Below are 15,881 nucleotides of genomic sequence, written 5' to 3' on the forward strand. Positions count from 1 at the left end.
GTGCTTGTTTCAGAGTACATCAATTGGATGACGAGCTTCCGTGGGTCAGCCTGCATGGAGACTGACACTAACGAACCAATACCGAGATCCAGTCCTCGGTGGCACCCATCTCCCTTTCTTCGGTTTTCCCGAGTTACAGCAGGATGGTTCAGGGCGGGAGATAGCTGGCGCTCTTGTGGCGGTGTGAGACCTTCGGCTGAACCACGCCGATACGTATTACAACAAGGTTTGATCCCAGAGGAAAAAACGGTGGTCACACCAGGAAGCTCCGTTTCAAATGTCTTTAATGAATTAAAACAAGCAGCTTGCGGCTTAATTCCAACATGTTTCGTTCCACCTGGAACTTTTTCAAGGTAAGCCTCGCTCTTGCATCGCCCCACATGTATGTATTTATATAGAATAAGTTATAAAATAAATTGACTAAACTTGAATAAATTATAATTCATTCACTTTCCCCCCCAACTCAAATAAATAAAAAAATAATAATATTAAAATACTGCTTGAAAGGTAATATGAAACCTAATAATACCTTTTGCAAAGATTATTAATAAATAGATTGATCACTCAATTAATACAAAATCAAATAAAAAAGTTCATGTTAATAAAAATCAATTAAATTAATGCATATTTAATTAGCGATTACATATTTATATAATGTAAATGATGAATGTAAAAACATTTATCATTCAAATAACTTTCCACTCTATTCTCCTACACACCCAACAATCCCCTACTGCAATAAAAACTACTAATTAAACAATTGAAAAATAAAATAGAAATTACATTCGAAAGAGAGGCGTACATACTCCATATATTTTGGAATTGCCCCATATTGCAGGTCTTTTGGGGGGAGGTACGGCAGACGGTAGGTGCCCTTATTGACAAAGAGCTTCCGCAGGCCCCAGAGCACTTCCTTTTAGGGTGGTTCCCCCATACGCCAAAAATAAAGTGACAGGAAAAGTTTCAGGACCTAGCCTATGTCCTGGCCAAGAGGGTGATAGCCCGGAATTGGAAAGCGCCGGGAGGGCCACGGATTACCATATGGAAAAAGAGCTTAGGAGGTAGACAGGAGCAGAAGGCAGATTGTTACTCAGAGAGGCCAGCCGGGAAATAGGCAAAATGGAGAGGGCTAGAGTCTGTGAAAGCCTAGAGTGTGAGTTGGTGACGAATGAGCAGGACAACAATAGTGCAGCGAGCACTCCGAGGGTGGCAGAGTCAGAACGAGAGGATAGACAAGAGGGACATTCAGCCTAACAGCATCAGAAGATTTAGCACTGTAATGCATGGAATCTGGGAGACTGACGCACGAGAACCTGGTAGCACGTAGACACACTCACCGGTTTACCTAAACGCAACTTAAGGGGGAGGGGGGTTTAGTTTTGTTTCAAAGAGAAATTTGGAGGTATTGTGCCAGAGAATGTAAATGGCATGTCATGTACCCTGAGTGCTAGATACGAGCCTCTAAATGAACATGTATGTCGATATTGTTTAAAGGCCAATAAAAGGGGGCGTGGCCAAGATGGCGAGCTGAGTGGTCGCACTCGATGTGAGCTCCGCCGTCCTGAAGCCCTACGCCTACCGTAATTGAGCTGATTCTCCCCCCCGGAATGCTCAGATCCATGGAGCGGGGGTGTTAGGGCATGGAGTAGCGGCTGTGAGCCTTTAGCCGAATTCCTTTGTGCTCCTGCGGTCCGAGGTGCGGCGCCAGTACAGAGAGTGGGTGAAGCCTGGTGCGCGGCCTGGGAGGGAGTCGGACCCTGCCCAGATTTGGACGCCGATCCAGGTGGCCGCAACGGAGCTCCGCTCTGCCCGCTGGGCCTGGTCTTCGCCGCCTGTGCTTGCGGTGCGCACAGCGGGTCTGCCCTGAAGTCGGAGGGGGTCCGGCGCCGCGCCCGCATCCGGCAACTACGAGAGGCCGCGGCTTGGGCCTAGACCCGGACACGGACCTGTCTGATAGCCGCCTCGGAACTCCGGGAGGTGCTGTGGTCCGTCTGTGCCTGTCCCGAGCACCCCTGCTTGGCCCAGAGGAAGTCTCCTTGGTGGACCCGGTGCTCAAAGTGGAGCGGCGAGCGGCGGGGGCGGAGCCTTGCGCTAATCGAGGCCGTGGCTCTGGCCTATTCCCTGGTCCTCAGCAGCTCAGTGAGGCAGAGGCCTTGCGACCCGCCAGGCTGGAGAGAGGGGCCCAGAGCAGTTTGCGGAGTCTTCTATGGGCCCGGCGGTGAGCTGTGCGGCAAGAGGACGCTGAGCTGAAGCGGGCTGCTGCCTTTAGACCCGCCATTACGCCCACACATTGGCGCGAACTGGAACAGGCTCTTTTGGACTAGCCAACCTTGTGGCGACCGAGGTGAGCACTCCTGAGTTGACCTGAAGAGGGTAGCGACAGATCCCAGGGCGTTGCTACAGGCTCCGAGTGATCAGGTGGCCCCGCCGAGACCTGGCTTGAGGGGGAATCCCTGGTGGTGACCGGGCCGGTCGGCTTGAGACTGTGAAGCCAGTGGAGTGGAGGGGAATGCGAGTGCGGGCCCTGGGGGCCTATTGACACAAGCGGACAGCAGGTCACTGGGAGTGCAGGCCGTGGGCCCCATTGCGGGTTTTGCCTTGGTGGTGAAGCAGCCCAGGTCTTGGGTCATTGGAGAGACACGTGTGGGGCCGCTAGCCCGGTCCTGAGACCATACCGGGGGCCGGGACACTAGACTTCCGAGGGGAGCATCTTGTCGGCCATCATGGCGCAGAATAAGGGGACGCGGAAAGGAGATCGCACGTTGCCTGAGATGTTGCACAGGAACAGCGCGAGACAGGATCGGGGTCAGCCGTCCCCAACTCCACCGAGTGGCTCCCAAGGAGCGGGCGGGGGGGAGCCGCCGGTAACGAGGTCCTTCCTGGAATCACTCTTCAGCTCGCTGAGGGAAGACTTCCAAACGCTCAAGCAGGAGGTGGCAGGAGAGGTCCGTGAGATACGAAGGGAAGTGGACGGCCTGGGTGACAGAGTGGCTACGGTGGAAGAAGCGGGCCACACCAGAGACGAAGAAATCACGCAACTACAGCAGGAGGTCATTCGTCTTCGGGAACAACAGCTGGATCTGCAGTCACACACGGAGGACCTCGAGAACCGCTCCAGGAGGAACAACATCCGCGTCCGAGGCATTCCGTCTCGGGAGGAGGGGGAGGACATCGCATCGTACCTTGGAGACCTGTTCCGAGAGGTGTTGGGTGAGTCGGCTGACTTTCCCATCCGGATTGATAGGGCGCACCGAGTGGGCCTGCAGCGCCGGACTTCGGCACCCCCTCCGGATATCTTGGCCTTCTTGCCGGATTATCCCCTGAAGGAACGGATACTGCGGGAGGCCCGGAAGAGATCTTCCCTGGAATTCCGGGGCCATCGAGTAGCCCTTTATCAGGACCTGGCCGCGTCCACCCTCCAGAAGCGCAAAGCTTTTAAAATTGCGACCGACTTTCTTAGGGGTCATGGCACGCAGTACTCCTGGGGACACCCTTTCCGTCTCATCTTTCGTTGGAATGGCACCCTCCATCAGCTGCGTTCCCTCCAGGATACCTGTGGGGTGCTGGGGATCACTGCTACTGAGGACGGATCACCCACGCCCCGCCGGAATCGTTTCACCAGAGATGGCTGGCAGACAGTCCCCGGCCGGCAGTCATCTGCTTCTTCGACAAGGCCGGACTCTCCCGCGGCTGGGTTGGGGCCGGAGGCCGAGGTGCGGGATGGGACAGCTGATCCTACAATGACTGAGGTGGCTCTGACAGCTTGAATGAACTCCGGGGGGAGATCGACATCGCACCGATGGAAATGCAGGTTTGGGGGTCTAGGGAGGGCGGGGGACACGGAGGGGTGCGTGGTGGCTGGACGTCCACTGGTTTGACTTTCCGCAGGCTTGTCCGACGAGGACCGGACTGGGACAATGGGTTTGCGGGGCTTCTGGAAGGAGGGTGGGGAGGTGTTCGGGGTGGTTGTGTCAGTCCCAGTTGAGGGAAGGGACTGGGGTGGGGGGGTGGTGGGGAAGGGACGGGGTCACCTGGGGAGTTTTGGAAAGGGTGGGGTTGGGGTAGGAGGGGGGGATCCGGGAGTTGGCAGTGGGGAAGGGAGGTCGTCCAGTGCACAAGGAGGTTTCTAGTTATCTTGGCAGTGTCTGTACTTTTTGGGTTGCTTCCACTGAGCTACAGCGGCTATGGCCTGGCTTGTCTTCATGGGTTCCGTGTGAATTGGAAGGGCAGGGGGCGGTTGGTACGATGCATTTTGAGGGCGGTGGGTCGGGGGATGGGTGGTGTGCTCACTGGTTTGTATGACACGGATTGCTTCTCATGCCCCTGTGCGTTGCTTTGTGTTCTACTGCGCCCTGCGCCGTGCTTGGCCTTTGCCCTCCCAATCTTGCTGACGGGGGATCCTGCTGCTTTTTGCTCCACTGTTGTCCATGCCTCCCAACACGTGTAAGGTGGTGACCCTGAATGTTCGGGGTTTGAATAATCCTGTCAAGAGGCGGGCAGTCCTCTCGCTCTTAGAGAACACACAGGCAGACATTTGTCTCTTACAGGAGACGCACTTGCTATCACGGGACACACACAGATTCAAGTCTCACAAGTTCCCTACACAATTCTTTTCCTCCTGCACCACTAAAACGGCCGGGGTGGCGATTCTGGTGGCGCGCCACTTCAAGGGGGAAATCCTTCACAAATTCACTGAACAAAAAGGTAGACTTTTGGCTTACCGGTTTAAGATAGGGGGTCTCCCGTTTACGATCGGGTCCTTATACAGTCCCAATGAGCGGCAAGACCGCTTTCTGCAGGCGGCGATCGAAGAGGTCTCTGCTACTCAGGATAGGCATATAATACTCGGGGGGGACTTTAATATTGTCTTTGATTCCGCACTGGATAGGTCAGCGCAGCGCTCCCCTCAGGTCGGGGAACTCTCTGCGAACCGCAGAGCTCAACTCGAAGAGGTGGACCTCCTTGACTTATGGAGACAGCTGCACCCGAATTATAGGGACTATTCATATTTCTCCCACGCGCACAAGACGTATGCGCGGTTAGATTACCTTTTGGTTACCTCCCCAGTAAAGGCGCTGGCCTCTGGAGTGGAGATGGGGGTGATCTCCCTTTCGGACCATGCTCCTGTTGAGGTTCTGCTGGATGTGCCTCCGACGGCCCCTCGCCCTCGGACATGGCGCCTTCGTGACACGCTGTTGCACAGGAAGGAGGTAGTGGCTCGCATTGAGACAGTGATCAAAGAATTTCAGTCTCATAATGACAATACTGACACTAGTCGGGCTACACAGTGGGCGGCCTTGAAGGCTGTTGTCAGAGGGGAATTCATTGCGATCTCATCGGCGGAGAATAAGGCACGGCAGGCCAAAAGGGAGGAACTTACGGATCGGGTGAGAGAGCTGGAACAGATCCACCGCAGGACGGGGGCTCCCCGAATTTGGCGGCAGCTCAAGGAGGCCCGGAAGCTTCTGGCAGCCCTGGATCTTGACCGGGCTGAGTATGCGGCGTTGAGGCTGCGGCACACCTTTTACACCGGTGGGGACCGGTGTGGCCGGTTATTGGCAAATAGGCTCCGGGTGGCGAGGCAATCTCAGCTTGTTAAAGAAATCACTGACCAATCGGGGCGACTGGAGACAGATGACGCACAGATAGCGGCTGTCTTCCGCGGGTTTTATGAAGATCTCTATTCAGGAACTCCCCCGAATGAAGAGGCCCTGGAAGCGTATTTGGGCTCGGTTGCCCTGCCTTCCCTGGACCCGGTACAGGCGGACCACTTAGACAGAGACATCCGGGTTGAGGAGGTGATATTGCCAGACTCAAACATGGTAAGGCACCGGGGCCGGACGGCTATATTGCACTATTTTACAAAACGTTCTGCACTACGTTGGCTCCCATACTGGCGCGTCTTTTCAATTCCTTTGCGGACCCTGGGGCCATTCCACCTGATCTGCTTCGAGCCACCATCTCGGTAATCCCTAAGCCCGGTAAAGATCCGACACAGTGCGGATCGTATAGGCCGATCTCCCTTTTGGACATTGATCTGAAGTTATATACGGGGATCCTAGCCGCTAGACTGGCTCTCCACCTACCCGGTCTGGTCGATCCCGATCAAGCGGGTTTTGTCCCCGGGCGGCAGACGGTGGACAATACGAAACGTGTAGTCCATTTGCTGGAAAAAGCCTCCCGGATTCCTGGGGAGCGGATGCTGTTGGCGGTGGACGGAGAAGGCATTTGACTGAGTCCACTGGCCTTACTTAGAACGAGTGCTGATTAAAGCAGGTATCGGAGAGAAATTCCGCTCCATGATTCTTAATTGCTACAATCGCCCGTCGGCAGTGGTCCGGGTCAACGGGTGTGCCTCAGCCTCTTTTAGTATTGAACGGGGCACCAGGCAAGGCTGTCCACTCTCGCCTCTGCTTTTCGCGCTGTACATGGAGCCATTGGCCCAACGGATGCGGGATAACCCGATGGTGACTGGCATCCGAATGGGGGGCTTTGAACACGCTATTAGCCTCTACGCTGACGATGTTATTCTGACCATTGACCGGCCTCGCGTGGCTCTACCTGCGTGCATGGAGGAATTGGCCTCTTTTGGCATTGTGTCCGGGTTCAAGATGAACATGGGGAAATCGGTGGCGCTGGATGTCTCCCTCAAACCGGACACTAGGTCGTATCTGCAGCAGCGGTTCCCCATGCTCTGGTCCTCAGGAGCGGTGCCGTATCTGGGGATCCAGATTGCCCCCGCCTTGCCGGCCATGGTGTCAGCGAACTACCGGATTCTAGGTGCCAAGATTAGGGAGGAGTTGGGCCGGTGGAACCGAGGCATTTTTTCCTGGCTTGGCAGGATAGCCGCTGTCAAGATGACAGTGTTGCCTCAGGTACTATACCTTTTTCGGGCCCTGCCGCTCCAACCACCAGTGGGATGGATCTCGCAGCTCCAGGCGGACGTTTCTCGGTTTGTCTGGCAGGGTAAGAAACCTAGGATGCGTCGAGCCCTCTCATTGCTGGCCCCGGAAGCTGGTGGGTTGGGTATTCCGGACTTCCGCAGGTACTTTCAAGCTACTCAATTGCGCTACCTTGTAGAATGGAGTAAATGGGAATCTGACAAGCATTGGCTCTTTCAGGATCAGTCGGTGGCTGGGAGGCCCTTGCAGGAGATCCCTTTCTTGCGTCGCCTGCACCGGCCTAAAAACCTCTACGCTTCCTTTGTCACGAGAGTGCCTTTGCGAGTGTGGGACGCTACTGGCGTTCTGCGCGGTCTTACCACGTTTCCGTCTCCGCTCACCCCACTGGTGGACAACCCGGACTTTACCCCGGGGATGGAAAAGGGGGCCTTTACGAGATGGCGTCAGGCGGGATGTAGGGCCTTATGTCACCTGTATGGCCCGGAGGGGGTTCACCCCTTTCTCCAACTTCGTCAAGAGTTTTCGCTTCCGGAGACAGAGCGACTTCATTATATGCAGGCTCGCCACTGGGCTCTTCAGCCGCAGGTGAGAGGGACGGCCGACCGGCCTTTTCTCCCCTATGAACATTGGCTCATGACGAGGACTTCGGATTCTAAACTGATCACTGATTTGTATAAACTACTGCAGCCATCAGCGACACACCTTTATCACCCCGGGAGGGAGCGATGGGAACGGGAATTGGGGAGGACACTAAGCCATAAAGAGTGGGAACACATATCATACAGAGCGAGGCATTCAGCTTATCACATGGGGCTCACAGATACACTAACAAAAGTTTCTACCTACTGGTATTACTCGCCTGAACGAGTGCGAGAGTTTGATCGTAGTAAGGATGACACATGCTGGAGGGGATGTGGGCTCCGAGGTACTCTCACTCACATACTTTGGGACTGCCCGCTTCTGGAGCCTTACTGGAGGGAAGTGTTGGATGAAATTGATTCTAGCTTCGAAATTGAACTGCCCCGCTTCCCTGCCTACACTCTGTTGGGGCTTCCGAATGATTTGATGTATCCCCTTCGATCTCGCAGGGGTAGACAGATAGCGATCGCTCTGGGTTCTGCTGTCCAGAACATATTAATACACTGGCACACGGCCACGATCCCGTCTATCACTGGCTGGCTTCACAGATTGTGGCACGTGTTGGGTATGGAGAAACTGTCCCTTACAGTGGCGGGTGATGTGGATCAGTTTAGAGAACTCTGGCAACCCTTTCACTCCCTGTTGCTTACTGAATTTCGGGAGCTCACCTGTCCCAGGTATCTCCGCCTTCTCAGGCTCCCGACCCCGGAGGGCTCTGCCCCATGATCTCCCTATGGACTGGACATCCCTGATACTGAGGCTCTGATGTGTGTCGCTATTTAGGAACTGTGCACTGGACGAGGGGTGGGGAGGGGGGTGGGTGAGGGGTAGTTGGGAGTTGGGGGGGCAGTTTGGGGGGGGGGGAGGTTGTTGGAAATGTCATGACACATCGAGGCGACATTTGTCTTCTGCTGCTGAGCGATCGACATTCACAGGATGTTACTTGTTGCTGCCGCTTTGGAACTCTGGCTCTGCGCCCTGCTATGTCTTTATGTATTATTTGTCTGTCCTTATGTGTCGTGCTGAATAAAATACTTTAAACCTAAAGGCCAATAAAATATGGTTAAAAAAAAATTGAAATTAAATTCACAAATTAAACTCAAATAAATAAAACAACAATTAATTAGCAACTTGTATAACTAATCACTAATTAAATCCTTAATTTACATAAAAAAATTAAATGTACATTAAAAGCAATAAATGATAATCGAATTAAGTTGCCACCCTATCACAGAACAAAGCCAATAACCAACTACTGCATATAATTTGCTAATTAAATAAAACAAAATGTATACATTAAATTACACACTATAGGAAAACACGGGTAACAATTACACAAATAATACAAACACATACAGTTAAATTATGAGTGTATTTTAAATGATTTCAAAATGACATTTATTACAATTATATTAAAGTAAACTATATTAAATTCAACAACATTCTGAAAAACAATGTACTATACAGAAAAACGATATTCTTAACTTCAATATTCTGTTCCCTGATATTTATGTAGTGATAATTTGACACGATATTCATTTCACACAATATTTTTAATCGATATTTGTGCCATTCACCACAAAAAGCCAGGCAGTTTATTTGTCATACTGATAGAAACACAACATCATCCTTAGGTGTCGAAGTATTTCTCACACATTTTATTTAAGTGACACAATTTTATCTAAACATGCTTTATATGAACAATTCCAAGAGAAGACTCTAAAATATATGTGTACAAAAGACCAGCATAGTTACAAAAACATAATAATAATGTCGAACATTTATATAGTGCACAAACACACGTAATTACCTCTCGGCGTTTCAATAATAAGTGTAATTATTCAGCTCAATGAAAGCACTTAGGAAAACCAAGGAAGCATGAAACCCTGAGTTTAACTGGCTGGGATTCAAAAGTGCAATCTGCAGGTTACACACAGATTCCCAAAACAGATGCTCATCTCACTGATCTCTCTAGTCAGTCGAAATGAAGAGGTATAATTCTTAGGCCCTGATTTTGGTCTGTGGAATAAATGATGGTCCCTGTTTACTGTTCACATGTGAGTTGCACAGGGATCAGAATTCTGAGTAAAGCACTAAACATTATACTGTTGTGTTTTATTCACTGACAGACTCCACCAGCAAAAGACTGGTGAAATGTATCTGGGAAAAACTGAAAACAAGGACACATTGGTGCAGAAAGCACTCATTTCACATGTTATGCATCATACTGACTAAACGTGGCAAAATGCACTAAATGCCCCACCCAGACTAAAGCTGTTTGGGTGAGGTAATTATCACCACATATTTTCCACTACCCTTGGGTACCATGTTGTATACATCTGTAAAAATATGCTGGTAAAGAAAGGCCAGCTCTATTCCCCTCTACTGGCAGGGGGCTATCTTAAAAAACACACTTCTTGATGGAAATAAGCAAGCTACAACAAGTGAATAGCTTTTATCAGAAGAGTACAACTTTAGGTCACTTCATGGGGCTGAGGAGTGGGAAGATCACAAGTAATGTAAGATATATAGTTTCACAATGTATGAGGAGCAACTTCACAATTACTGGCAGCCACCATAGTATAAGGTCACAGACTGTCTTGGGTAGTGTGCACCATATAAATGTTATAATTAATTTGTTAAATGCAACCGATAATGTAAATTCATAAAATGTGCATGGACCAAATGAAACTGTATTGTCTTGTTGACATGAATGGATGAGATAAAGGGACGGTTTAGGGCTTTGATGGCATTTTCTGCTGTTTAATCTTGTTGCCTCTGTATCTAAACAGCTTTTATGAGTGTATAGTTATTCCTATGTTTTCAGGCTGGTCACAAAATATACCACTTAAGTATGGCTATTGCAGATGAATCTGGTTGCCTGACCCTTGAGCAACACTCTAGTATTCTGCATTGCAGCGTATGGCAAAAAACTATATCAGGCTACTAAGTATCACAATAATTGGGCAACAAAGTATCACAATAAATTCTCTAAAGCTCCGAAATTCAACAGGTGCATTCTGAATTCCTTAATTACATAGAGGTCAGGTACAGCAGTGGTAATGTAAATAGAATCAAAACCACTTCAAAGAATTCATGATGCACTAAACAAACTATATGTTCCACAACAATCTCTTTAATGCGCTTTTGGACACTGCTGTCCGTCATTGGTGGCGACTTGTCAAGCTAATGAGTCAAAAAGTAGGCAATTTTGATGCTTCAGTATTTCTGTGTGTGTGTGGTTTTGTGTGTGTATGAATACAAGGAATGCTTTCTTGAATGACCTGTTCCCCTTATTTCCTGCAGATACCTGAGCATGTGCATGAAGATGATCAGACTTTGAGATGGAGCCACCAAGCTATGCTTACGCAACCCAACAAGTCTCCCATCAGTCAGATGTTCTCGCCTGCCTACGAAGTCCCACCACCCAGAGTTTATCACATCCTTCCCAAGCTTCTGGGTTTGAGTCTCAGAAATTGTACCTGAATGCCGTACCTGTGCCTCTCTACCACCTATTTAAGTCACCAGAGCAGCACGCCGCAGGAGGGAAAGATTTCAGTGTGGACAGTTGTTGCACCCCTATGATTCTAAATCCCATCGTGCATTCAGAGAAAATTGATTTGGCTCCTGCACTAATCCAGAAACAACAAGGACAGACCTTGACCTTGAACATTGTAGGCGCTTTGCCGATTTTGTCACCTGGCTGTTCAGGTTCTAGTGTTGGGAGCCCTGGGAAATCCAAAAATGCTGGAAAGTACATTTGTAAGCACTGTGGCCGGGATTGCTTCAAACCGAGTGTGCTTGAGAAACACATCCGCTCCCATACGGGAGAGAGGCCCTTTCCGTGCACCACCTGTGGAATTGCATTCAAAACACAGAGCAATCTGTACAAACACAGGAGAACTCAGACACACGTCAACAATGCCAGGCTATCTTCAGAGTCAGACAGCAACAACCTCGAAGAGAGCGAGAAGGTGTTGGAAGTCGGGGGAGAGCAACATTTTACACAGAGCAGTGGGCATGTTCCTGAAGAGGTCAGACATCTTAGTGAAAAAGGGAGCTATCTTAATGAAAGACTCAGGCATCTCAATGAAAATGTTGGTCGTCTTGATGAAAGCAAAGACTTGCACGTTGATGACATATGTCCAGAGATGGAAAATAATATGGGCAATACATTATCCACAGCAGATACATCACTGGTACCAGAGTGCATGCAAGTTACGCCTTCAAACACAAGGATCAAGGGCAGGACTATCTGTTTGGACAACGTCAACGCCAGAGAGTCTTCAGTAGACCCACAGATCATGCAGTCCACAGCCGCTGTTACACCAATTCCTTATGTTCCAAAAAAGCTGCAGGAACAAAGATTCTCCACCATTACTAGACAGGTTCAGTCGCAAAGGCAACAAGTAACATATTCTGAGAAGGCATTGGAATGTCCAGCTTCAGAACGCAAACTCAAGAAATGTGAGAGCACTGACTCCGGCTATCTCTCTCACTCAGACAGCATGGACCAGCAGACCTGGCCATCCAGCCCACTGCACAGTCTTTGCGAGCAGAGCAGTGAGGCTGAGGAGCAGGAGCAAAATGACAGTGGTCCTGAGGACACAGGCCTCAACCTGCTGCAGATGCAACACACAGAGAAAACATCCAGCTTCCCACTGGAGAAGAAGCAGCTGGAAGAGCATATCTCAAAACTGATCTCTCGGAACAAAGCTGTAGTGGACGACACACAACTTGACAATGTGAGGCCTCGTAAAACAGCATTGTCCAAACAAGGCAGCATTGACCTGCCAATGCCCTACACGTACAAGGATTCTTTTCATTTTGACATCAAGTCTCTTGGCAGCAACAGGAAAAACAATTACTCACTCTGCTCTGCCAAGTCTACCTATACCCCCTTAGAAAAAAGCAAGCCACTCTTTTTCCATTCAGTTCCCACCCAGTTCTCCACGACAATTGACTGTGTGCCAGTGACACGAAGTAACTCGCTGCCATTTGTGGAAAGTAAAAGAAACTTACGAGAGCAAATGGGTAACTCCAAGTTCCATTTCCTGCAAAACCAACCCTTGGATCCAAGCTTCTCAAGTTTGCTGCATGGCGGTCAGTTAGCTACCAGCTTATTGGATTGCCCCAATAGTCACCCTCGGGCACTCGTCAGGCAAAGCGCAGTGGATCATTTGCCGTCAAGTCAAGCTACTGACTACTCCCCAGCTGAGGACAGCAAAGAAGGCAGGACTGGTAAGCTGGGATCCACCACCCAATGCCCTACAATCAGCAAAAAAAACAGTCGGAAGAAACTGAAGATGTTTTCGCAGGAAAAGTGGCAAATGTATGGAGATGAAACATTCAAAAAATTGTATCAGAAAAATAACCACGAAAAAGCTAAAAAGAGAAGAGATAATAAAGAAAGTCACCTAAATGACCTAACAAGTCTTGTTTCTCAATTGCAAGTGGAGAGCAGTCATGGGGGATTTAGTTCACAGGCTGATCCCAAAGTCCCTGCCACATCTTCTTTGGTAAGTTCACAGAAGACTGGCCAACAATACCTTTGTACTCGAAACGGGAGGGAGACTTCGCAATGGACTGGACATGGCACCTTTAGGAACCTTTCGGTGATCTCTCCACCTCATGATCCCGCTCACAAGGGAGGATGGAACAAAACAGTCTCAATCCAAGGGCAAAGCTGCCGATCCACACCGGGCTTCAGTGAAAGCTTAAGTGTAGGTGCTCCCACCCTAAACATTGGCAGACCAAAGACACCTCAGCCGGTAACAAGTCAATCAACAACAAACTTGATAACGCCACTAAATATAACTCAACCACACCATTATGTGCAACACACCAGCCTGGCAGGTTTGGATGCACCATTTACCCCAGGACTAGACCATGCAAGCAGAACACCCAGTAACAGAGACACCAGCCACAAAACTTTTAGCCAATGTGTACAAACCATTTGTAGACTAGAGGAAAGTGAATATGGTGGAAAAAGCAGTATTGAGCCCTTTAAAGAAGGTGGAAAGCTACCATCGGAGAGGAAGAAGGTCAAAGTTGAGGATTTGGGACAAATAAATCAGTTACACTCCCATTCTAGTGCCAGTAACGCAACGCATGGAGATTCTAGTGACACAATTGCAGAGGCACGCTTGTATGCTATTTCAAGCCCATTGGAACGTTCCCATTACCCCGACGAGGGAAACAAAGATGGCATCACTCAGTGTGCCAATGGCTTTGCCTGCGTGAAGACGTACAGCCAAGCCTGTGATTCACCACTTCAAGAGAAGTCTTCTCTTGATGCAACAGGTAGGTTGACGTCAACATTGCATGTCCTAACTCAGCATTCCGATGCCACAGTGGTACAGAGCTCAATTTTGGAAAAGCATCAAAATCCTTGGATACCTTCTGAATTGAAGAACTCAGCCTGCACTGTCGGGAGAGAGCATAACTTGGAAGCTCTTGTTTGCACACCACCCAGTCCTCAGCAAGGTGTGGTGCAGTCAGCCGCTCTTAAACAAAGTGCATTTTCTCCAAAATACCTACTTAAACTGCCTGCAGCAGAATTGTTGTGTACACCAGGAAGAGAAAAGGGAAATGTTAGTCTTGCTCTTTCAGTCTCAGTCACTGGGTCCTCGTTGAACACCATGAACAGGTTCATCAATTTGTCCCCCTCATCTGTATTTCCACCTAAACACACCGAGCAGTCAGTGATTGTCAGTCCTATAGCTGAGAGGGGATCTTTCCTAGCTGGCTTTCCAAGCAACTCATTGGCCATGAGCATTATTACCTGCATGGTAAACACCAGTTATGGCAAAAACAACACTTACCCAGACAAGACCAAAGTGACGGACTCCCAGTATGGAGGGTCCGGGGAAACGAAATGTGTCGTGAAATGTTCCAAAACAAACACCGACCAAACAGTGCTGAAAAGCAATCAGACTTTACCATGGAGATCAGTTGACAAAGGTACTGGTTTGTTACCAGCAGATCGCGAAAGGAAGTATGAGCTAACACACTGTCTCCTTACAGAAAACCACCTAAATTTGGCACCATCTTACTTGTGTTCAGGAAAGCCCCCAGGAGGCAAGCAGGAAGAGCCAGCGGGTACATGTAACTCATATACTCCGTGCACAGGCAGCATTCATGGCTGCCCTCCAATTCCACTCAACTCAAGTGCCAAGATCCCGGCAGGCAATATTCTTGAGCCTTGCCGTTCTGCCGGGGCATCTATTTCCCACATGGTCACTATTCCGCAGTGTGGTGTGCCTTTCTTGTCCAAAAAAGGTACACGCATCTACTCAGGCAAGGGTTCTCCAACAGCCAACATCAGTTTCCCGTCTCTGAACACAGAGGTGCACATGACATGGTGTTGCCTGTCCAGAAACCTGTCCTGCACAGTGGAACAGAAGAAAGAGAGCCATCCATTATGCTCCTCGCCACATTCATGCCTGGACCAATCAACCGTGGAAAAGCCCAGTTCAAGCTGCAGAGTGTCAGTCCTCAATACAGTCAACACGATAACTTACTCAGCCAACAGTTCCACAATGACCGATAGCATGAAGGACCTAGAGTCATTAGCGGAGAGCATGGAGCAGCAATTTAAGGTAACAACCTGTTTCACTCTTTGCATCAATATCAGAAATCATCATCATTTACACCCAAATTATTTCGATTTTCCACTTTTGTTTTGTTAAAAAGAAAGTTCCCCAAGCAAGGCATTCTGAAATTGAACTATTCCTACTAAGTTTCCCAGTTGACATTTTCAGCTGCCAACATGTTTTATACTAACATGTTGGACCACAATTTGCTAAGTAGCTTTCCCAATCAAATTAGCACCATGGTTCCTGAGTAAGTTACCTAAATTACAAAGGGTATTTTTTCATAAATTGCCTGTAAGGTAAATTGAAAAAGACATATCATGGTTTATTGCTACTTTGCACCAAAAGCAGGGGGGGGGGGGTTAATCAAAGAGTGAGCATGGAAACATTGTTTATAATTTTTTACCCACAGGTTTGTCAATTAAACTCAATTGCAATCTTTGATATGTGTAAAATATTCTATACCAATAGTTATAGCAGAACACAAATTTGAAAAACAGAATGAGAAGGCTGTACTAATTCTTGGACAAAGTAGGGATTGTATTGTTTGTTAGTGTCCAAAAATGTATTTATCAAAATGTTGTTACGCATCAGTACTTCTTATGTACATTTCTGTGTCTTTTTGTGTGTCCATCCATGTCCAGGCAGGCTTGTGTTGGGATATTGTTATGTGCCTCTTAGATAAGCCAGACCAGGAATCCCAGACTGGCATATGTCCAGTGTCTTTTGCCATGCAGATGAGAGA

General features: G+C 49.0%; 1 protein-coding gene across 1 annotated transcript in view; it reads left to right on the forward strand.

Annotated features, from left to right (window-relative positions):
- The window catches only part of ZNF831 (zinc finger protein 831), a 530,261-nt gene that overhangs the window by 33,082 nt on the left and 481,298 nt on the right, over positions 1 to 15,881 (forward strand). Inside the window, exon 2 of the mRNA XM_086932647.1 lies at positions 10,848 to 15,142. Within this exon, the coding sequence (XP_086788773.1) occupies positions 10,886 to 15,142 (4,257 nt within the window). The 5' untranslated portion in view covers positions 10,848 to 10,885. The remainder of the gene's footprint in view (positions 1 to 10,847; positions 15,143 to 15,881) is intronic.

The sequence above is a fragment of the Lissotriton vulgaris genome, chromosome 7 (genome assembly GCF_964263255.1).
Source record: "Lissotriton vulgaris chromosome 7, aLisVul1.2, whole genome shotgun sequence".
In the NCBI taxonomy this organism is placed as follows: domain Eukaryota; kingdom Metazoa; phylum Chordata; class Amphibia; order Caudata; family Salamandridae; genus Lissotriton; species Lissotriton vulgaris.